Raw genomic sequence first — 23,989 nt, forward strand, 5'->3', positions numbered from 1 at the left:
GTAAAGGGGAGCACCGGCTTGTGTACCGGGTTTGGTACGAATACTGGTATGGTACAGTCAGCAGCGCTCAGCTGCTATTCTGATGCTTCTTGGGTCAGCGGGTGGTCAACAGGCATGGGGTTTGTACTCAAATCAGGTGACTGCCTACTAGCTTATGGGGTTAATCACTCTTCCTCTTCATGCCCTTTGCAAGCGGAATCTAAAGCTCTTCTTCAAGCGGTCAGGTATGTAATGGCAAACAGAAATGAGGAATGTGTGTTCTTTACTGACAATCAGATTTTAGCAACTTCTGTTTCTAATTTACAGCCTCCAATTGACGTAGACTGGAGAGCAGCTAGGGAAATGGTTATGCTTTGGGAGATTTTTAAGGGAAATACACAATTTGAATGTAGGCACGTTCATAGATGCCATAATGATTTGGCAGACTATCTAGCGGGAATAGGAAGAAGGGAAGAGATTGATTACATAGGATTTACTTATCCTTTATTCAAATTGTAAACCTGATGTACTGTGATCGTTGAGTATTAATGATATTGCCTACGGGCGTGTTTGAAGCAAAAAAAAAAAAACATAACAGCTAAATATACATCATATATATTTATTTGAATATACTTAATAGACATAAGACATCAGACATATTAGTATTTTGCATACATGCGTCACACATGTAAACATGCACATCTTATTTCAACATAAAATCCGGGAAACTTATCCCTTTGTCCTTCTTCCAGTTGACTCTGTTCGGAGAGCGATACATTTTGATAAACATCAGATATATTATATTGTATATAGAGACAGACAGAGAGAAAGAGAGAGAGAGAGAGAGAGAGAGAGAGAGAGAGTTGCAGAGATACCTAGGTTCCTACAACAGCGATTTAGAAATATCAATTTGTGGAATCAGAAATTTGCTCCGTTCTTTTTTGTGATGGAAGTGGCAAACTATCTTGTATCGATCACCACGAAGAGAAAGGAATTGGAGGTGGTGCATGATCTCTCTCTAGCTTCCCTTCCTAAAAAGATCAAATTAGAGGTGATCATTTCTTTCTTTTCACCTTTTCAGTTTTCACAGATTCGTTGCATAATATGGCCTCCTCACGCTAATTGTTTCCTGAAGTACCATTGTCGTTTCCTTTGGCTCGGTACAGAGTAGTATCTTCTAGTGAAATCCTTTGGTATATACTTATTTGAGCTTTTGGGTATCATTTGTGCCTAATAAATTCTTGTATTGTAATCATGGTGGCATAACAGAGATAAATGATACCAGGACCCAACCCAATTTTTGTTTGTTGATTTTTTTTTTTTTTTTTTTTTGTGAAGAGTTATATCAGGACCTGATTGGCGATGCTATGGAATTGTTTTTTACAAACACATATGCATTATATGTGTATGTACTTCATATCATGTATTAGAGAGAGAAACTAATATGAATTTAAGCTCATTAAGGTGATTCGTTAGCATAGCTTTAAAATTCATTGATCAATTTTAAACAATGAATTAAAATATTTCAAATCAATCTATTTCATAAATGATATGCTTACATCCAAAGTTTGCTGATTTCTAAACATATTTTGTACAAGGTCAACTGTCCAAAATGGTGGTTTAAAGCTTAATTAATGTTTTTATTATTTTTTATTTTTACTGATTGACTTTATACTCAATTGATATGAAGTTTTCTAATTCAAATGCATCAATCATGCAATATATTGAATTGGCGGTCTGAATTTGTTGAACCGATGAATTATTTCCAAAAATTGAGTCGTCCTTTTTTTTGTCTTCATTGTTTTTTTTGACAACAGCATGCAAATTTCCCCCAATTCTTGGAAGAAGAGGAAGATTCACCTGTGGCCATTCTATTTAACCCAAAACATGAATTGACATATTCTGTAAATAATCAAAAAGTACTATCTCACAACTACAACATAAATCATGAAATGGAATTAATGGACGAAGACGAAGACGAACCATCAGCATCATTAATGGAGGTTGAAAACAAAACCGAATGTAATGAGCATCATTGCATGTTACCACAAGTACCTCAGAAACGATCTGCTTATTTATGGTCAGGTATTATATAATAAAACTCTAGGTTCTATAAATTTGGTTGATGGTGAAAATTTGATACTACCTTCCTCGAACTTTACACAGCCTTTGTTTTGTCGTCTCATTGGCAGGTTTCTTCTGATTTTAATTTCAAGACGAGAAGATGGGTTATCAAAAAGATATGGGACACAGACAGATGAGAAGAACGTCAACCATCACTGGCAACGTGTGCAGCAATCTAGTTTTTAAGACGCTTTATAATTGTAATTTATCTGGGAACAACGAGACAATAGGCCTGTAATGATGATTACAAAAAAAAAATGTAATGGTTGACATTGTGAATGTGAAAAATCGTCGTTATTAATACTGCCCAGATTTGGAAATTTTTTATCTATAGAAATTATTCAACACACACGTAAGGAAACAAAAATGTACATAATTTTCAATAAATTTAGAAAGATCTGGCTCAATGAGTCTGATTCAAATATATAGATCGGTCTCAATAGTCCAGATTCATAAATATATATATATATATATATATAGAGTGTGGCTAATTTGTTACCGGAAGCACTTCGGCCGAAGTGCTTCCGGGGTTATATTTTAGTGTGTGATGATCAAACAACAAATCTAAACCATTAGATGTTCAATCTATTATAAAATCTGCTTGGAGACCAAATTTTACATTTTTTGGAATTTTTTTACTATTTATTAAGATGGTTTGAAAATCGCTGTTTTTATTAAAATTCTGCACCATTAAAAAACAGCGATTTCAAACCATCTTAATAAATAGTAAAAAAATTCCAAAAAATGTAAAATTTGGTCTCCAAGCAGATTTTATAATAGATTGAACATCTAACGGTTTAGATTTGTTGTTTGATCATCACACACTAAAATATAACCCCGGAAGCACCTCGGCCGAAGTGCTTCCGATAGCAAATTAGCCACACTCTCTATATATATATATATAGAGTAAGGCTTGGGTGCTATGGATAGCATAGAGGCCTCTATGCTACGGCTCAATATTCGAGTTTTCAAAATCCAAACGGTCGATCCGAACCGTTCATCTTATTCTCCATATTAATATCTGCTTGGAGACCAAATTTTATAATTTTCTGAATTTTTTTACTATTTATTAAGCCACTTTGAAAATCGCTAATCTAACGGTTTTACTGTTTTGTGCAGCCACCGTTGGATCAACAATTTTGTAAAATACTTAATAAATAGTAAAAAAATTCAGAAAAATGTAAAATTTGGTCTCCAAGCAGATATTAATATGGAGAATAAGATGAACGGTTCGGATCGACCGTTTGGATTTTGAAAACTCGAATATTGAGCCGTAGCATAGAGGCCTCTATGCTATCCATAGCACCCAAGCCTTACTCTATATATATATATATATATATATAGGACTTGGCTACGGTGCTATGGGTAGCTAAGAGGCCTCCCGTGCTACGGCTCAATATTCGACTTTTCAAAATTCTAATGGTCGATCCGAACCGTTCATCTTGTTCTCCATATTAATATGTGCTTGGAGACCAAATTTTACATTTTTTGGAAATTTTTTACTATTTTTTTAGATTTATTGAAAATCGCTGTTTTTCAGACAAATCTGGACCATAAAAAATAGCGATATTCAATAAATCTAAAAAAATAGTAAAAAATTTCCAAAAAATATAAAATTTGGTCTCCAAACACATATTAATATGGAGAACAAGATGAACGGTTTGGATCGAACATTAGGATTTTGAAAAGTCGAATATTGAGCCGTAGCACGGGAGGCCTCTTAGCTACCCATAGCATATTAGCCAAATCCTATATATATATATATATATATGAGTATGGCTAATTTACTGCCAGTAGCATTTGAGCAAAGTGCTGCCAACTCTGTAAGCCGTTAGATCTGAATTTAGATTCGTGCCTTGATGAGCCTTGATGAGGCGTTAATTTGAATTGACGGAACAAGAAAAAGGCTCCGTTTCCATTGACCCCTGTCCGGCTCTCTCTCTTCGCTCATTCTCTCTTTTTTCTGAAAACCCTCTTCGCTCAATCTCTCTCAAACACACAACGGCCTGCGCCTCCCCTCTTGAATCCGCCACCCGACCACACCCTCCCACAGCGGCCTGCGCCTCCCCGACCTCTATTTCTCCTCTCTTCTCTGTGCGATTTCTCATCCTCCTCTATGCACGAGTGCTTCTCCTCTCATCGCTCCGCCCAGGTTTGCTCTTGAATCTGCCACCCGACCACCCCTCTCTCAAATCGACGACCTGATCACCCCTCTCACTCGAATCGTTGTCCTTGCCACCTCCTCTCTTCGAATTGGCGTATGAGGGTTTTACTGACAGCTAATGACGATGAGGCATCTAAGGGAATCATGTATCACCTCGCCAAATTCGGATGCAGGTACTTTGATTTGTGATTTTTTTTTTCTTTACTGCTCCAATTTCGAAGGAAATTCGAGCTGAAATTAAGGATGGAATTTTCTAGTCATCAAGCTCTCTCAGTAATTAATCAAAGCTTATGAATGTGTTGAGATAATTTCTGCATCAAGCTCGTGCATACAGGTAACAATGGTTTGTTGAGATAATTTGAGAATTAAAATGGCTAATTAGAGTGTTTAAGGTTTGCAAATTGGATCGATACCAATCGTGATCAATACCTATAGTTGGGAGGTGTTACTGAACATGGTGAGTTAGGGGTGTATATTCATATATTTTCATACAGCTCTTAATTCAATGTCAGAAACACAATATGGAACTACTAGTGTAGTAAACATGGTGTGGCAGAAGTTCAAGATGCATATAAATGAAACTATTCCTGAAAAGATATAAAGACTCAAGGATGAGTATGTACCTATTTTTTGCTATATATTTTTCCCATTAGTTTTTTTTGTATATATGGGTGCATGTAATATAAAATTGCTGCTTTTGTGAATCTTTTTATTGCAGGGTTATTTTCGTATAAACTGCTTTAGGTTCAGCTGGGATAGATGAAGAAGTGGAGTATTTTGCTGCTTTTGTGAATTTTATTATTACAGGGTTATATTCGCATAAACTGTTTAGGTGTTAAATTGTAAGAATTATGTTTAGGTGTTAAAAAAGAACTAGTACAGTGTCTGTGAGTTTCATCTTCATAATTTGGAAGAATTATGTTCAGTTTAGATTGTGTTAAATTGTAACTTTGGCCTAAAGCCTCATTAACTTGGCTATGGGTAACAGTTTTATAGATCAGTAACAGTCCAGTACTAGAAAGTCTTGAATGTGATTTGCTGAATTTTGGACTGGTTTAGATTAGAGTAACCGTACCAGTTTTCACTTAAGTTGTTCAATTAATTAGGTCATTTAGGTAGTTCATTTAATCTAATATGTAATTTTTTTTTTTGTAGATAAATGGATAATTTGAAGTAAATGAAAGGGAAGATATGGTAATAGGTAAAACAAGAGAGGAAAGTTTCGAGCTTCGTGAAGGATGGAGTTTCCTAGTCAACAAGCAGCCTTTGATTTTTAATCTGTTTTGAGACTAGGGTAATTTTTGAGTTAATTTTGGTATTACTGAGTGATGCCCTTGAAGTTACTAATTAGAGAATACCTTGGATGTAATCTTAATTCTTTAATAATCTGTATGTTCTTTTCTAAATTTAGAAATTGAGTATTGCTTAAATTAAGTTGAAGTTTGTTTCTTTAATGTTGAAGTTTGTTTCATACAGACATCACCTTTTATTGATAGTTATTCATGGTTTTACCATTGAATATAACTACCAGAAGTAATTATGAGCTAAGCAAAATCTAAACTAGACTAGTAATTATGCCTAAACTATAGTTAACTATTGCAATAAATTTTGAATTGTGCACTAAAAGAGCAAAAAGAATCCAATATTCAGTTAGGCACACAGAAAGAGCGAAGAGAATGATGGTAAGAAGGTTACATTGACAGCACTGTTAACTCCATTATGAATATATACATACAAAAATTCAATTTGAGTTTTAGTTGAACAACCATCTTTATATTAAGCTCTTGACATGTCACTCTTCAGATTAATTTCAATTTAAGGAACTCTTACATATATGCATCAGTTATACAAAAAGAAACACTTACATATAAACTTTTCATATATACCTATACAAAATCACTCTTACATATCATATTTTATATCTATAGCAGCACCGCAAAACAATTACTCTCATTATCTTTTCAATAAAAGAAAATCAATTTTGTCCCTCCAGAACCTCAAAATATCGGTAATATCCCTGAAAATTAAGAGATATCTAATGTATCAGTGTAATACATGCAAAAGAAGTAAATAACACATCACTCACTTCGAAATTTTCAGTAAATTCTCAAAACTACCGTTTTGTAATACATGCACCCCTACCCTCCTTTATAACCCCTGCTCAAACCTCTTTTCTAAACCAACCTGAGATTGGATCTCATATAGAGATTTAAAATTCTTGGCATCTTTAATTGCTTCACGCATCTCCATCATCTGCACAGAGCATTATATAGGGGCTTCAATTAATTATCACACTTTGACAAAATATACACTCTATTAGAGATTTAGAGCGTAATAATATGAACCGGATTATCAGTATCTCATCCTCTTCTACCGTTACAATATCCACAGGAACAAGCTCCTGTAATAAGGAATATTTTAACTTAATAATTTGTTAGGTGGCAATGTTCATTTTGCTGTTTAAAGTTGAGAGGCATATGTCATTTGATTACAAACTAACAATTTTCCTACATAAAAAAAAGAGCTACTCTCAGGAGCACTAAACACCATTCCTAATATCTTAATCTTGAATTTATGAAATTCTATGTACCCGGTTGAAGTTTTAACTCATATTAGATTTTAACGTGCTAAAGCTCAGGTCCTAATATATTTATTTGGCAATAAACACCATTCCTAATATATTCTCTGTACCCTATTGAAAGGCCTGACCTTGTCAGTTTTGATTTGGCAGAGCAATTAATCGGTCATATAAAGATAGGAAGAGAGGGAGAGAGAAACTTACATGGTTCTCTCTTGTTAAGCCATGTGAATGGACTAGATGAGAAGCTCCGCATCATTTGTAGCTTTCACCATCTTTATCACCTAAATTTTAAAATTAAAACACTGTTCACTTTCCCCAAATCAAGGGTTCGAAGAGGGAAAAAAATAAATAGGAATTAATCGCTGACCTGGAGGCTAAGAACGCTAACCAGGGAGAGGACCTGGAGGAGTAGATGAGTCGTCGGAGCAACCTCGAGTTGAGCTGACCTAGAGTAACACTAACCAGGGAGAAGCGGCCAGACAAGAGGACGACTATAGGGAGGCGAGGCACAGCGATGATGGCGCTAAGGCTGATAAGGAGATAGGTGCCCTGCCAGTTCGGACGAGAGAGAGCGAGAGCGCTGATTTCTCGTTTTCTTCAAACAAGATTGAGCGGAGAGAGAGAGAGAGCCGGACAGAGACAGAGAGAGCGCAAACGAGAGAGGGATAGAGAGAACGAGAGAGAGATTGAGAGAGATTGAGAGGAGATAGAGCGCCGCTGATGTCCTCAAACGAGAATGAGCGGAGAGAGAGAGCCGGACAGGGGTCAATGGAAACGGAGCCTTTTTCTTGTTCCGTCAATTCAAATTAGCGTCTCATCAAGGCTCATCAAGCCACGAATCTAAATTCAGATCTAACGGCTTACAGAGTTGGCAGCACTTTTCTCAAATACTGCTGGCAGCAAATTAGCCATACTCTATATATATATATATATATAGAGAGAGAGAGAGAGGTTGGCTAAGATCAAAGTGGTAGTTCCTAAGCTTTGGTGGTACAAATTTGTTTTTCAATTTTCAAAGTTCAAAACGTCAATCCGAACCGTTCAAGTTGTTCTCCATATTAAATTGTGCTTGGAGACCAAAAATTTTATTTTTCTGAATTTTTTTACTATTTATTAAGCCACTTTGAAAATCGCTGATCCAACGGTGGCTTAACAAAACAGTAAAATCAGAAGCCATCGTTGGATCAACTGTTTTCAAAGTGGCTTAATAAATAGTAAAAAAAATTCAGAAAAATATAAAATTTGGTATCCAAGCACAATTTAATATGGAGAACAACTTGAACGGTTCGGATCGACGTTTTGAACTTTAAAAATTAAAAAAAACGAATTGGTAGCACCAAAGCTCAGAAACTACCACTTTGATCTTAGCCAACCTCTATATATATATATATATATATATATATATATATATATATAGTAAGGCTACGCTACTTCGTGAATTAAACATGTTGTTTTAATTCACACTTATATCTCTAGTTTCGAAGTCCAAATAGCCGATTCAAACCGTTAGATGTTTAATCTATTAAAATGTGCTTGGAGACCAAATTTTACATTTTTTGGAATTTTTTTACTATTTATTAAGATGGTTTGAAAATCGTTGTTTTTTAATGGTATAGAATTTTAATAAAAACACCGATTTTCAAACCATCTTAATAAATAGTAAAAAAAATTTTAAAAAATGTAAAATTTGGTCTCCAAGCACATTTTAATATAGATTAAACATCTAACGGTTTGAATCGGCTATTTGGACTTCAAAACTAGAGATATAAGTGTGAATTAAAACAACATGTTTAATTCGCGAAGTAGCGTAGCCTTACTCCATATATACTAGTATCATGCCCGTGCGTTGCAACGGGAACATATTATAAGATTGAATAGAATATGAAGAGATTCTTAGTGACCGGACGTTGCCGAGTGGAAGAGACGTCGCTCAACGAATAAAAGCTACATTCACATAGAATTAAGAAAAAAAAATATATGAATGAAAATAAAAAAACCCAAATGACAAAAAACAGAGAGACAAATAATAAATAATAGTAAAAGAAACAACAACAAATGATATAGGGAGGCTTGATCTCCATATCTACTTCCAAAAATAGAAAATGGGAAAAATGGATCAAATATAACATAAAAAAAAATCTTGAAGTATTATTGTTAGTGTGGTCCACTTCGATGTAGTTTAACATTTCTAAAAATGAACAAACAAAATATGGAAAGTAGATTATAATTGCTCCAATTGAAAAGCTAATAAAATTAGCTAATGTTTTGGCTTGATGCATAAAAACATTGTCTTATTCCTTAAATTTGAGATTTAAAATTAGCAAATGGGTGTTTTAATCGAAATCTGATCCACTTCTTGCATGTTTATATGTTGTTTTCAATGTTTAGAAACTTGTTTTGCTAAACATGATACTCTAATCATGTTTAAATCTAATTTGAAGACTCAATTCCAAAACAAGTTTTTAGTCATCTTGCAAATTGAGCAGAATTTTTCTTGTAGAGAAACAAATTAGACATAATATTTCTCCTTATTGAATTGAGCAGAATGGAAAATGATTTTTTTTTTCGTGAAATATATTTCCTTGTTTCTCCTTCTTCAATTGAGTATAAGGACATGGAGATCTGTATAGAAAGAAATAAGGATATATGAGGAAGAAAAAAATATTGATTTTCATTTTGCTCAATTGAAGAAGGAGAATAAGGAAACATATATGCAGAGTTTGCTCAATTCGAGCAATAAGGAAACATATTTCATGCATAATAATTTCGCTAAAAGACCTAGTCGACTCAAATTGAATTGTAACATATATTGTGGTTGTACGTGTGGCGAGTCTTATTTTAACTAAATTTACATTTCTATACATAAAAGAGATGCGTTGAATTAAAAGAAGACAAATTATGTGGTTAGAAGGCTGAGATTAAATCAGAAATTTCATCTTTCAATCGTAGCCGTTGGCGGATCGGACACCCAACGTGCTTAATAATGAAATGAATATATATATACACACACACACATAGAGCAGGCTTACTCATATATATAAATATATATAGAGAGAGAGAGAGAAATATGCTAGCATGCTACACGTAACATAGAGGCCCTCTATGCAACGGCTCAATATTCGACTTTTCAAAATTCTAACGCTCGATCCGAACCGTTCATCTTGTTCTCCATATTAATATGTATTTGGAGACCAAATTTTACATTTTTTTTTTAATTTTTTTACTTTTTTTTTAGATTTATTGAAAATCGCTGTTTTTTTATGGTCCAGATTTGCTGAAAACAACGATTTTCAATAAATCTAAAAAAATAGTGAAAAAATTCCAAAAAATGTAAAATTTGGTCTCCAAACACATATTAATATGGAGAATAAGATGACGGTTCGGATCGACCGTTAGGATTTTGAAAAGTCAAATATTGAGCCGTTGCACGAAGGACCTCTATGCTACGCATAGCATCGTAGCAGGTTCCTATATTTATATATATATATAGAGAGAGAGAGAGAGAGAGGTTGGCTAAGATCAAAGTGGTAGTTCATGAGCTTTGGTGCTACCAATTTGTTTTTTAATTTTCAAAGTCCAAAACGTCGATCTGAACCGTTCAAGTTGATCTCTATATTAAAATATGCTTGGAGACCAAATTTTATATTTTTCTGAATTTTTTTACTATTTATTAAGCCACTTTGAAAATTGCTAATCCAACCGTAGCTTAACAAAATAGTAAAATCAGAAGCCACCATTGGATCAGGGATTTTCAAAGTGGCTTAATAAATAGTAAAAAAAATCAGAAAAATATAAAATTTGGCTTCCAAGCACATTTAATATAGAGATCAACTTGAACAATTCGGATCAATATTTTGAATTTTGAAAATTGAAAAACGAATTGGTAGCATCAAAGCTCAGGAACTACCACTTTGATCTTAGCCAACCTCCATATATATATATATATATATATATATATATATACTAGTATCGTGCTCGTGCGTTGCAATGGGGATATATTATAAGATTGAATAGAATATGAGGAGACTTTTTTTTTTACATTCACACAAAATAAAAAAAATTAAATAAAAATAAAAGACAAATGAAAAAAAAAATTCAAATAATAAATAACAATAAAAGAAATAACAACAAATGAAAAAAAAAAAAGATCAAATATAACATGAAAAAAATTATTGGTATCATTGCGATTTAATATCTAATTGTCTCCACAAATAAAATATGTCATTAAACGATTTAGAGGAGAAATGATATGTAAAGAAACAAAATTGAAAAAGATATAATTAAATAATTCAAATAGGATTCTGTACATATATATTTTTTATGGAAATTATTTTAATAATGGAATTTTCTCGATATATAATTTTTCTACACGAAAGTTCTAGATATTGTTTATTTTCTCCCTAGATCTGAAAGATTTGATTGTTTCCACCAGCACAAGATCTGTTATTCATCTATTTGCCAAGATACAGTAGCTCTAAATCCGAAAACATATGATTGTTTCCATTTTCATTGTCGAAACTATAGAAGAAGAGGAGAAATAAAACAGAGGAAATGGTGAAATAAGGAAATAATTTAATTGCAACAATCGAAGATAGCTGTAAGGAGAAATAAGAAAACGGATCGCAAGGGATTTATTCAATTTTAATATGATAAACTATGTAGCAATCTGTGTAACAAGTATGTTTTTAACTAAATTTAGACTTTTACACATCAAATAGATGTATTTAATCAAAAGAGGACACATTGTGTGATTGGAGGGTTGATATTCAATTTAAGAATTCATCTTTCAATCTCAGTCGTTGGCGGAATAGGACAATTACGTGCATAATATAAGAATGGAGATATATTTAACGGTGAAAAAGGAGAAATTTGTATGCCATATTTCATCTAATACTAAGTGGATCTGACTTAATGAGTTTGATCCAATTTTCTTTTTTTTTTTAAATTCGGTAGAGGTCTTTCTAATTTATTTATTTTTAAAAATAATTTGAATTTTCATTATTGAGGTCGATCCCCTTCTTATCAAATTTTATATGGCATTTATATTTCAAATTTTCCCATCAACAATTATTTATTTTTAAATAAAATATATCTATGGATCTGGAACATTGAGACCAATCCATATATTTGAATCGGACTCATCGAGCCAGATCTTTTTAGATTTGTTGGAATCCAAGTATTCTTTTTGTTTCCGTACGTGTGACTTTAATAATGAGTTCGGCTAGTATAACATCGATGTCACGTGACACTAACTTCAAAATTGATTGAATAGACTTCAAACGACTAATCCAAACCGTTCAAACAAATTTACTTTATAAGTGATGTGTTTACATGCAAACTGTTTATATTTTCGAGTTATTTTAGTATCAAATCAAGCGGTAAAAATATTGAGATTAACTTAAAAACTCACACATTTGACCGCTTGACTTGATACCAAATAAATTCAAAAGGTTATAAATTTTACATGTAAACGCACAACTAATGAAGTAGATTGGTTTGAACAGTTTAGATTCACCGTTTGAAATCAATTTGATAGGTTTTGAAATTAGTGTTATATCGACTCGAATGACACTGAACTTATACTAGCTAAACTCTTTAATAATTTCTATAGATAAAAAATTTCCCTCAGATTTGTTGGGTGTTTGACATATTTTGATATTGTTTATTTTATCTCTCTTATGGAACATAAAATTTGCATAATTTTGTTTCTTTTCTCAGCAGCAGGAGTATTTGGTAAGCATGTAGAAAATTAGATTTACAAAAATGGACCTTAGTTTTTAGTTTAATATTTTCTAAGCTCAATCAATGTCTCTCTCTATCTCTCTGGTTTTTTTTTTTTTTTTTTTTTTTTTCCCGAAGACTCCCTCACTGATACAATTGTCCCAGCATGTATCTGTACACTAATCCCAACATTGGATTTATACGTAGGGACAACTAAACAATGACTTGAAGCAAAATTGAACGAAGAACAAGTGAACACTAATGAATTTAATTGCTTCGAGCACTGCAAACTTAGGTTTCCGGATGTAATCCAGAATACTGTAAGATCATATATTCCACCTTTTTCCTTCTAGGTAACAAATAACTTTTCCATTTTAAATAAAAAAATTGCTTTCCTCAGTAAACAACTCGAACGAAATTCCAGGGGAATGTGTAGCTATCTTCGGTCATTGACTGTTCATGTGTCGCAAATAATTGGTGGTATTTAGCAGGATCACAAAATTCAAGTTAACATTCTTCTTCTCACCTTTTGTCCTAGTCTCCAAAAAGTAGCACATTTATGTGAGATCAATCATCAGCAACAAATGTCTTCTCTGAATAGTACCTATCTTCACTCGCTTTCTTCTTCAAATTTCGTCGCTGGTAAGATAAAAAAGGGGTTTGTTTTAAATTCCTTAATGTGTTGACAATATAGTAAATGAAATAGGATGGTTCAAATCCTGCTACACCTTTTAGAAACTGGTTGTTAAACACTGTTTCAGAGACAAAAGGTCTCGAGTTCAAATCCTGGTAGACCCTTATCATGAAATACTTTCCCATTAATAATCTTCTACATGATGTATCTATGCAAAAAAAAACACTAAACATAAAAGTGAAGTTCAAACATTTCAAGTACTTCGTTGATTAATGGTATGAATGAGCTTTCTAGTGACTTCCCATAACATGGGGTCTTGTTTGTAATATTCCAAAATTACGTGAGGAATCTTTTAAAAAGTAGAACACTTCACCTTGTATGCTTCAAGATTATCTATGATTCTTTTTGCAACTGACAGGGTAGTTGTATTCCTCGGGCTCTTAATTGTTTGAAAAATTCCCATGCTTTTAGGTATGGCATAAGGATCAGTTTGTGCCTGTTACAAGAAATCTGCACTTTAGGGAGAGAGAGAGAGAGAGAGAGAGAGAGAGAGAGAGAGAGAATTAAGTTAACAACTGAGAGATTAGGAAATTAGATGTACTTCTGAGCTGTTCTCTGATACAGTCCCATGCACTACTACAGAAATGTTAAAAGTGGCAATCTGTTAAGAAAATGAATAAAAACAAATTCAGTTTGGAGAGTCATAGTTCAATAAACTAGATTAAATCAAAAGACAAAAATGTGACAAGGATGCTGCTTGTGTTCATATATATATAGCTTCTCTCATACCATATCTTTAGAGACCTCCCAAGGAGCACCAATAATAACCTCGTCAACATATCTGCACGCAAGTACACTAAGACTCCTCTCATGAAGGTGCAAAATAGTATGTCGACCTCTCCTCTCACTGATTAGGTAGAGATTCCACAAGTCAACCAAAGACAATAAAAAATGTACATCAAACAATTATTTCATTTAGTATAACGCATGATTCATAGTTAAGTGTCTTAGCAAGGTATAAGCACAACAACCAAAGACAATAAAAAAATATACATCAAACAATTATTTCATTCATTATAACACATTATTCATAGTTAAGTGTCTTAGCAAGGTATAAGCGTGCCTCTTATTTTGTTTGATAGAGATGTTGATGGATAGATTGAGGTACCTTAGAACTTGGTCATCATGAACTCCAACAAGTAGAAAATCTCCCAGCCTTTTAGCGCTTCTTAATATCTAAAAAGAAAATCTACATAAAAATAGAAAGGAAAAAAAAAATACTAAGAGAGTATAGAACATCGAATAGGAAGATGAGAAATAATACCTCAACATGACCAGCATGGAAAAGATCAAAAGCACCATCAATGTACACCACACGAGAATTTGGTAATGGCCCCTGCAGTAACAATAGAAGAAATGAAATTTTAAATAATAAATATACATATTTTTATCTAAAACTAAGATTAATTTAGCACAAATCTTGGACTCTAGCTCTAATTGAAGTAGCAAAAATTACTGCTTTCTTTCAATTCGGAAAATTAAACTACAAGGGTAAAAAGAGACAAACAAGACTTTCTTTTCTTTGTTTAGCTTTACCTTTCCATTGGAGAATTGCATAATGCGGTGAGATGTTGGAAGAAAATCAGACATATTTGTTTTGAATGAACCTGAGTTCTCAGCATGATTCTTATCTTCATTATTTTTATTGTTACCATCTCCTTTTTTCATTGAAGACAGTATTCTGCCTACGTAAAAAAAATGATTTTGTTACATTTGGTTAGAAATGAAAATTCCTAACTTTTACCAAAGTACAAGATAATTTACTGTATTGGATATAAAGTTAGACAAAAGGAGTACAGCCATAATTTTCAAATTGCTTTTCCCGTATATCCAGCTTTTTATTAATAATAAAAACAGTATCCACTCCAAAAGAACAACAATAATATTGTGTTCAGAAATGTTAATTGAATGCATGTGTTCAGGTATATGTGTTCCTCGAGGGCTGCTATTAATGCATGCATGCACCAAACACTTTTGAACATGTTTTTCTAACATTAGGCATAGTCTTGTATTCTTTAAATAAACAGGGATATGCCTGTCAATATTTGCACAAGTGGGATATACAGAAAAATGTAATAAACATTTCATATTTAAACAACTCCTTTGAACACATGTACCATCCAACTGGAAACAGAACATCTGATTATAATTTCTCTGGAGTTTTTAGATTATTTGTGAAAAATATACCATGTCCGCAAAGGACATAACCAGATACCTTGAAGCATAAAAACCAATTAAGCCCCTTTCTTCATATACTGTAGTTTGATATCACAATTGCAATAAAGAAGTAATACAAGGATTGTATTACTCAAGGAAAAGGATAAAGCATTGTAGTGTCCTACCAACAATGTCTGTGCTTGAAACACCTTCAGTACGCTTGATCTGCTTGTACCGACCAACCTTCTTCGCTGATGCATATGCATCGGTACCATCTGGTAGTAGGCATGGATCATCTCCATGTATGATATAATCTATGTTGTACTTATTGAAGAGCTTATTCATGAAATCCTCGCTTATTTCATATGGCGCATCTGGTATTACTTCATCAACCCATTTTAATCCTTTGACAAGGATCAATCTGGTACAATACTTTTATTATTAGTTCAATAAAATACAAAATTCAAAAATCACATTCCAATACAAAAGTGGAAAATATTCTATTATTCACCTCGAAAGAACAAAAATATTTCCATACACGGTGCCAAATTTCTAACTTATTCAACAAAAATGCAGAATTAATAGTATAACTTCTTCCTCGCATTTTCTTGCTCTAGAAACGTGCGAATTTTTTTAGAAAGAATGTGGTAGGGAGTACATGGGATATTTCCCATTTCTACAAGGTAAATGGGATGTTTTCTTGGTTTGCGAAGTCATAATCAGTAATTTGCAGTCATATGATACAGTTTTTCAGTAAAGCAAAAATGCAGAGGACGAGAGAAAAAAGAGATGAATTGATAAAGTTCTCACAAAACCTCAAAAAACACAAAATGCCACATAAAACCAAGAAAACAGAATAATATGCACACTCCTGTATATGCAAGAAGTATAACGGTTAGCCCTCTCAAACATGTGTATCTCTCATATCCGTTTTCTTACAAAAGAATCCAATCTATCCCTTCTTCCTGCTTCCATATACATAACAAAGCTAAAGCAGAATAAGTTCAGATTTTATTTATTCTTTGTATACATCAAAAGAGAAGGCCAGATCTGACATAGGTTTATTTTATTTTATGGGGTGGGAGGGGTGGCGCTGCATTAAACATTCAATTTTAATGCTTTTTGGGGACTGTCCGGTAAGAAAAAGAAAATATAAACATCAAATCAATACCTTTCTTCCATGGATAAAACAGGAGGTCCTTTATTGGCAACAATCTGCTCATCACTAACAACACCAACCACCAACTCATCGCCCGCTGATTTCGCTTGCCTCAGTGCATTTGCATGGCCATAGTGCATCAGATCAAAGCAGCCATCCATATACACTCTCACCGGCCTCTTCTTCTTCCCTTTGTTTTTGTAAAACAGCCCCAAATGTGGCCAATAAGATGTGGGCAACGGGGCCCCAAATGCGTTGAAATAGCCCGTCGATATCAGGATTAAAGTTGTAAGGAGAATTCCACCAATGCCAAATAATTGCGAGTAGAATCCCCCGCTCCACGTTCGATTGTTGCCCTCAAATTCAATTGGATCCATCTTAAAAAATTGTCGACCTTTTTAAAACATGGGAAGCGACAATTTTTCAGCTATGGGTCTGAATGTTGACCCTGCAAAGACACAACTTGAATTACAGGGGGTCTGAACTACTTTAAATTTTACTGTACTGTTTTTGGACTAATTGCTAGAATCTAAAAGCAAAAAAACTATGCATGAAAACTAGCAGAATAATGTAAATATGAGAAAACAAGCGTTTCCAAATATATTCTAAATGGAATGAGAAGAGTGGCACCGATAATTTCCATCAATTACAAAAATTCGGAAAGCATTCCCAGTGGAATTTCTTAAATTCAATTGGACTCGAAAATCCATCTCCCAATATATTGTTTCTGCAGTCTCCCAATATATGCAAGCTTACGGAGAAAACTGATCTGAAATACCCCAAATAAGTTTGCTTTACCAAAATTTGACGAACAATGGCGACCATTTTCCAAAACATTCTAAATTCAAATGCTACTTATTTAAAAAGAAAATATACTAAATTCATCGACCCAGTCAAATCCCAGAATACAAATCCCAAAACCAAACACCATTCGAAAGAATAAAAAAGCACGACTAGAAAATAGATATGAATTGTATTAAACTGATACAGCTCTCTGTATCACAACGTGATCACTTGAGATCGAGATCTTGAAAGAAAAACGCACCTAGACCCTTTTTCTCCAAAATTTCGCTCGAATTTCTTCGAATGAGAACCCAAGTTGTTTTTGTTTACGGTCGTGGGTGGATTCGCCTCCACCGCGCCTTACCAGCGTGTGTATTTAAACATGGTTCACAAATTTACCCAACCACTAGTCTATAATACTAGAAGGTAGGCCCCACTGACATTCGTAGCAAGAGGCTTTCATATTAATCGCCCGGTGTATTCAATCGGTATGGACTTGAGATGCGTAGAAGGAAAAGAAAACGTGATATTCGGGCAGACGTCATTTGGGGGCCCCGGCCCTTTGAGGTGTACAATTCTTACCGTTGGATTCGAATAGGACGGCTGCTAAAAGCACAATTCAATGCATTTTCACAATAAAAGTAAAAGTGACTATTTAGCTCTACTGCCTGTCGCTGTCTTACTCTCTGTGTTTGACTGTCTGGTTTTCTATTGATTCGGGATCTACCGATTTCGAATCACGTGGAGCGTTTTGATTGGTTTACTAGAAGAGATATTTAGCACTTCAAGGTTTCAAGGAGAGAAAACATGAATGAACAATTGAACAGAGGGACACCTACGGGTTTCACATAAAAAAATTTTAAAAAAAACATAGGGAGAATTCGGGGTTATTATAATCCCCTCTTGGGGAAATTTCATACATACCACTAAAAATAATAAAATTACGTATTTGGCACTTTAAATTCTATAATTACATATTTATCATACTAAATTCTAATAGATCACATATTTACCTAATATAACTTAAATATATATTATATATACTTAAAAATAGAGTTCTAAATAGCTAGCTATAGCTTTTTCAAAGCTATAACGCTATTAACAACTTTTCTTATATAATAATTCTAAATAACTAGTTATGGTTGCGCTATAGCTTTTTCAAACCTTAAAAGTTACAGCGCTATAGCTTTTTCAAACCTTAAAAGTTACAGCGCTATAATCGCTATTTAGAACCTTGCTAAAAATTCAAATTAATTATATTTAATTTTTTTTTAAATTACAATTAATCAATAATTAATTAAAACTGACTCATTTATCATGTACCCGCTCTGACAATATATAATAGCATTGAATTGTGCTTCTCCGACCATTCCGACGTGTCCCTTGCCACCATCTCATTCAAACTCAATTGCGACAACAGTTTTGGCCATGCCTTCTCCTACCACTCCACGCAAGCAGCTAATCATAACCGCTAATACTCTTGCTGTCAGAAGCTGATTGTAATAATGAAATAGCGAGTCATGCGAGAGACAACAAGAGAGGTTATAATGAGAATGCAATGGGCGCGGACAAGAGCTGAAGAAGAGAAGAATCAAATTTGAATATGAGGAATGTGACTAGTTTTAATTAATTATAGATTTTAGGATGTTAAACATAATTAATTTGAGTTTTCTGTATATTTATAATATATTTAAAATATATTGGAGAAATATGTAAGTTATTATAATTTAGAGTGGTAAATACGTAATTATAGAATTTGGAGTGATAAATACGTAATTTCAAAGTTTTTTAGTGGTATGTATGATATTTCCCCTAATCCTAATAATTCAGTTATCTCATTAGATAATTAATTTTTCATTGACAGATTTAGTTCAGCGGTAATGATAATTATAGCATTATTTCATTATAGTAGTGTTTAAATATTTACCATAACACATCCAATTGAATCTTCTTTTTTACGATGCTGTCGGATGGGTAGAAATTAGGACTTTATCTAATCTATTAATTGTATGTAAGTTTAATCTAAAATATATATCTTAGTCCAATCCGTCATATTTAATTTTCTATCATATATTTTGTAAATAATGATATCTTTAATTAGTGGAATATATATATTAAATCATTCACATGCAGCTGACGAGCTTTAAATATCTTGATGAGTATTTTTGATATATGGAATTGTGCTTGATGTATACTTTTTTTGCTTTTAAATTTATTATCTTTAATATTCAAAAAAAGATTAGTTGCAAGCGTACAACCGATCAATTTAGTACTTAGGGTGTCGAACAACAGGGAGTATGTTTAGATACTTAGCTTAAACTTTAACAATTAATTTCAGATAAATAAGAAAAGTAAAGTAGAATAAAGTAGAATTTTGGAGGATTTTGTTCTATCAATCCTAAGTTTGGGTTCAATATCGGGTAAAGAAGAGTTTTAAACAATAATTGTAAATAAAATAAAGAAAAGAAATATTAGTTTGCTTTCAAAATTGAGGAGATCTAGGGGCATTCGGTCTACAATTCCTTACTAATTATATTTATTCGGTTTGTTTGAATTCATGTTTGATTTGAGGAGGTTTCTAACCTAAAGTGTTAAAAAGGGTCACGGTCGTGAATTAATAACGTGCCAAGATAGTTTCGGACTTCACGGTCGTTTTTCACCCTAGCTATCTAGACCCATTAAGCTCTTGTTAGTCTATCATATTCTCAAATATTGGTACTTCATGGTCGTTCTTCATACAAATACCCAACTCAATTCAAGATGTCCTAATTAAGGGTTTGACTTCACGGTCTTTCTTCACCAAACCCTAACCTTAATTTCTATAGTTCCGGATTAGATATCAAATTGGTCAATTTCAATCTAATTCCTAAGGTATTTGTGTTCATAATTTCGTACCATTATATATAACCCTTGTTGGGTTTCGGGGTCTCCAAAACCCGTTTAGACTTAAGCTGCGGAAAGACTGTAAAACAAAAAATTTACTTCTAACTCAAGTCGTGGATTAAAGAGATATGTCGGAAAGACTATCGAGAGTGTCCCTCTTCAGTCTCTCATTGGAATGACCATTTAATCCTTTACAGATCTACTCCATGATTGATTTATAAAAATTAAATATATTTAACAAATAAATAAATTAATATAACATTTATACCTCGTTTCCAAATTCGAATTGGAATGTAAAACCGACTCGCCTTGGAGCATCAGACGTCTGATGTCTCTATCAGTTAACCAAAGAGCGATTTATTTCTTTTGCCTGAAATACCGTAAACCGCGGGATTCTACAAAACACTATTCACTAGAAAAAGACAAAAACACGTAAACACAAATATGCAGTTATTCAGATTCACTAATAAGTAAAATTGAAATACCACAAAATTTAAAAAAATACTATTCACCAATCCTGTAAATATCCTTCTCAACAACCCGCAATATTATACGTCAATTACGTATGACTTCCTTTTATCAACCGAAACACTATTTGAGAAAGAAACTGAGAAAGAGAAAAAATAGAAACTTGAATCGATCTGACACGAAATGATACAGTGAATTAGTGGTACTAAATCAAAAACAAAAGATGAAAGATTTTTTTCCCCATCCCAAATCCCCCATTCATTCCCGTCCTTCTAACTGTCAGTCTAACGACTTTTAAGAAATCAGCTTATTTCTCAGTCCTACGATCCCTTCTAGAAAAATAAATAAATTCAAAGTCGAGATCACTCTCAGTGGCCTCCGCCACCCGAACCCACCCTCCTTGCCTCAGCAGCCTCTGCCTGAGCGCTCCCCTACGCGCTCGACACCTCCTTTTATCGAGATCCATAGATCGATCTGCACTTACAAATCCCTAAAACCACCTCTCACTTTCCCTGATTTTTCATGCTATCTAATTGATTGAATCCTCAATTTTGAGCAAAATATGGGGAAAGGGGACCACAATGAAGGTAGAAAACTCGGATCTGATCTACCTGAACTAGCTTCGAACTTTTCGGGCTGGGCGAGAAGCATAGAGGAACGCGAGGCAGAGTTCAAGGTATTGATTCTATGTGATTAGAAGATGACTTGTTGATTTTGCAAATTCGCTGGTATTTTGCACAGATTTGATACTGATTCTTGAAATAAGAGGTAAGTCTGAGTAAAGGAAAATGTTTTTTTTTTCAAATTAGAAATTAATTAGGGACCTTCTTTGAATTTTTTTTTATGCTCGTCAGACTTTGAATCAAGAATGAATGAAATAAGAGAAAAGAGTTGATTCATCTGTTGGATCAATCTAGTAAGAAGCTTGCAGCTAATATAAATCTTTGTAAGGATTTTTACAATTAGTTAATTTTTTAATTTATTATATTTTTATAGATTTTTCTAACTTTCTGTAATTACTTATAGAATTCGAGCTTAGAGAAAAAACTGAGGCAGTGTGGAATTGACCCGACAACACACAATCCTATAGCAGGAGATGCGACATAATCTCAAGAGAAGAAACCAAACACCTCAACCATTCTAATTTATGCATTTACCTTTTATTTATTTATCATAGCTCAATTGTTTCACATATTTAGTATTGATTCTTTAAATAAAAGGTAAATCTGAGTAAATGAAAATGTTTTTTCAAATTAGAAAAGAATCAGGGGCTTTCTCTGAATTTTGCCTGATGCTTGTGAGACTTTCAAACTATCTAGTATTGAATCACTATTTGGTGTGGCACTGCTCGCACATTTATGTGTGTGCTTAGAGATGCTTAATAATTTGTATTTATATACAGATGAATATATAATTGGTAGAGATGTCAAGTTTGAAGAGCTTTCCTCTTTTCCCCAAAGAGATGCTTGAAATGTCTATGTTGTTGCTGTGACAAATGTTTAGGTCTACTGGCATTAATTTTTTAGAAACCATGTTTTCTTCTCAAATGATGATATTTTTAGGATGCTTATATTAAAGAGGCATCTCAGATTTTTAGAAAACTGTCTCAGATTTCTTTTTTTTCTAATTTCATAATTGTATTGGAGAGGGAAAGAATGTTTAATGCTGATTTATGGGTTATACGATTTGAGTATGAAGACTTGCTAATATTTTTGTTTATTTCATTATGTTATTATTATATTTTTTTTGTTATTTTAGTTGCTTGATATTTTAGATATGAATACTTTATATTTTATATATTAATATTTGCGTACATAGGCATCCATACTTGCATCTAGTTATTTTAGAAATATGTTAGGTATCTTAGGTATGAATACTTGCATTATGATGTATAAATATTTGCTCGATGCGGTATGAATAATTGACATATTGCATATTAATACAACCAAGCATTAAACTGAGTAATTTGTAAAAAAATAAAAAATAAGATACTTTTCAACGTAATAATTCATACTTTCATACTTCAATTATAAGTATGAATACTTATATTACTAGTTATGATTATTTATAATACTTGATATTAATACTTTCAAACGTCATCTAGTACCACAAGAAAAAAAATATTTGTTCGATGTTGTATGAATACTTGTATTTTTTTAAAAATATCTGATAAGCATAAATTATATACACATTTGATCTAGATTTTATCATAAAACAACCTCAAATATCTTGTATTTTTAATTATAAAATGATTTAAATACACCTAGAATCAAGCTACTGCGGTTGTTTGGCTTTTCGTTGCAGGAAATGATGAAAAATGGCGAAAATACCCCCCAGTGCGGATCAAATCACCCGCAGTGCGGATCAGAGCAGCCGCACTGAGTACTTAGCCGCATTTCCAACATCCAAGTGCTGCGCAGGAAAAAGTCCGAGCCTAGTGCGGATGAACTTCCATTCGCAGTGCGGATGAGCCCAGCCGCACCCAATACTTAGCCGATTTCAGGACCTTCAGAGAAGCAGAATCCACCCGCAGTGCGGGTCAGCCATCCGCACTGCCATCCGCATTCAACTAATTCGCAGAAATTAAATAAGGAAACTTAGAGTCAATGCGGATGAGACCACCCGCAGTGCGGATCGGCCATCCGCACTGGAGCCGCAGAAAAGCCAAATTTACATGATTTCAACACGGTTTCTATTTTTGGCACTTCATGGACGCGTTTTACAGCCAAATGTGGACAAGACATCCTGGGAAACAATCCAGATATAGCACCCACTAACTCCACTTTCTAGGCTCTTAATTGGGCATGATCCTTGGCTATAAAAGAGGGGGATTATTCTCCATCCAGGGACATCTCATTCATTTTCTCCACATACACAATACTTAGCGATAAATTCTGGAGAAAAGGAAAGCTTTCAAGCAAGGAGAAGAAGGGTTTCCTGAGCAAGAAGTCGGCAAGATAGAGGTTTTTGATTTGTCAAAGGGTGTAATTACTTCCCTTATTTCATTTCTTCTTACTTTGCCAATTTTTGTAATAGATCTCTCCATGAGGGAGTAGTTCTCTCTCTAGGGGTTTTGGTCAATGCATGAACTTGTTTAATTGTATCTTATTCGGTTATTTGTCTTTGTTATGATGGTTTTATGGGATTTGATGTTAATTTCTGTGATTTATCATTTGTGTTAATTACATAATTAGTACTTGAAATCGCAGTAGTCCCGCTTTGGTATCTCTTTGTCAAAGGATCCAAAGAAGTTAGGACGAGAGGAGAGTACCATTT

The 23,989-nt window shown here is 33.5% G+C and overlaps 2 protein-coding genes and 2 long non-coding RNA genes across 7 annotated transcripts; 2 read left to right on the top strand and 2 right to left on the bottom strand.

Moving 5' to 3' along the window:
* The first annotated feature begins 783 nt into the window (after positions 1 to 783).
* Positions 784 to 12,657, top strand: LOC144569182 (uncharacterized). Its single transcript, XM_078319397.1, has 4 exons — positions 784 to 1,030; positions 1,797 to 2,064; positions 2,172 to 2,396; positions 12,460 to 12,657. The coding sequence occupies exons 1-3, from the start codon at positions 926 to 928 to the stop codon at positions 2,180 to 2,182; spliced, it is 384 nt and encodes a 127-aa protein (XP_078175523.1). The 5' UTR covers positions 784 to 925; the 3' UTR covers positions 2,183 to 2,396; positions 12,460 to 12,657.
* On the bottom strand, positions 5,759 to 7,585 carry LOC144569696 (uncharacterized). 2 transcript variants are annotated; one of them, XR_013516135.1, is made up of 4 exons: positions 7,216 to 7,585; positions 7,050 to 7,129; positions 6,452 to 6,520; positions 5,759 to 6,284 (listed from the first exon to the last, which is right to left on the bottom strand). It is a non-coding gene; the product is annotated as an uncharacterized LOC144569696 (long non-coding RNA). The 2 variants fall into 2 exon arrangements; XR_013516134.1 differs by having other exon boundaries at positions 6,282 to 6,520.
* A 148-nt stretch (positions 12,658 to 12,805) lies between the features above and the next one.
* On the bottom strand, positions 12,806 to 17,721 carry LOC144569181 (ethanolamine-phosphate cytidylyltransferase-like). Of its 2 annotated transcripts, XM_078319396.1 has the most exons (10): positions 17,625 to 17,721; positions 16,592 to 17,027; positions 15,606 to 15,841; positions 14,800 to 14,948; positions 14,528 to 14,599; positions 14,372 to 14,439; positions 13,993 to 14,110; positions 13,805 to 13,864; positions 13,577 to 13,699; positions 12,806 to 13,208 (listed from the first exon to the last, which is right to left on the bottom strand). In XM_078319396.1, exons 2-10 carry the CDS (start codon positions 16,954 to 16,956, stop codon positions 13,137 to 13,139), a joined length of 1,263 nt encoding a protein of 420 aa, XP_078175522.1. In that variant the 5' UTR covers positions 16,957 to 17,027; positions 17,625 to 17,721; the 3' UTR covers positions 12,806 to 13,136. The 2 variants fall into 2 exon arrangements, with proteins under 2 accessions (XP_078175522.1, XP_078175521.1); XM_078319395.1 differs by lacking the exon at positions 17,625 to 17,721 and having other exon boundaries at positions 16,592 to 17,609.
* A 3,249-nt stretch (positions 17,722 to 20,970) lies between these two features.
* LOC144569680 (uncharacterized) lies at positions 20,971 to 21,880 on the top strand. Of its 2 annotated transcripts, none has more exons than XR_013516129.1 (3): positions 20,971 to 21,441; positions 21,568 to 21,659; positions 21,740 to 21,880. It is a non-coding gene; the product is annotated as an uncharacterized LOC144569680 (long non-coding RNA). The 2 variants fall into 2 exon arrangements; XR_013516130.1 differs by having other exon boundaries at positions 20,971 to 21,389.
* The last annotated feature ends 2,109 nt before the right edge of the window (positions 21,881 to 23,989 follow it).

Source organism: Carex rostrata, chromosome 18, assembly GCF_964058835.1.
Source record: "Carex rostrata chromosome 18, lpCarRost1.2, whole genome shotgun sequence".
Taxonomy (NCBI): domain Eukaryota; kingdom Viridiplantae; phylum Streptophyta; class Magnoliopsida; order Poales; family Cyperaceae; genus Carex; species Carex rostrata.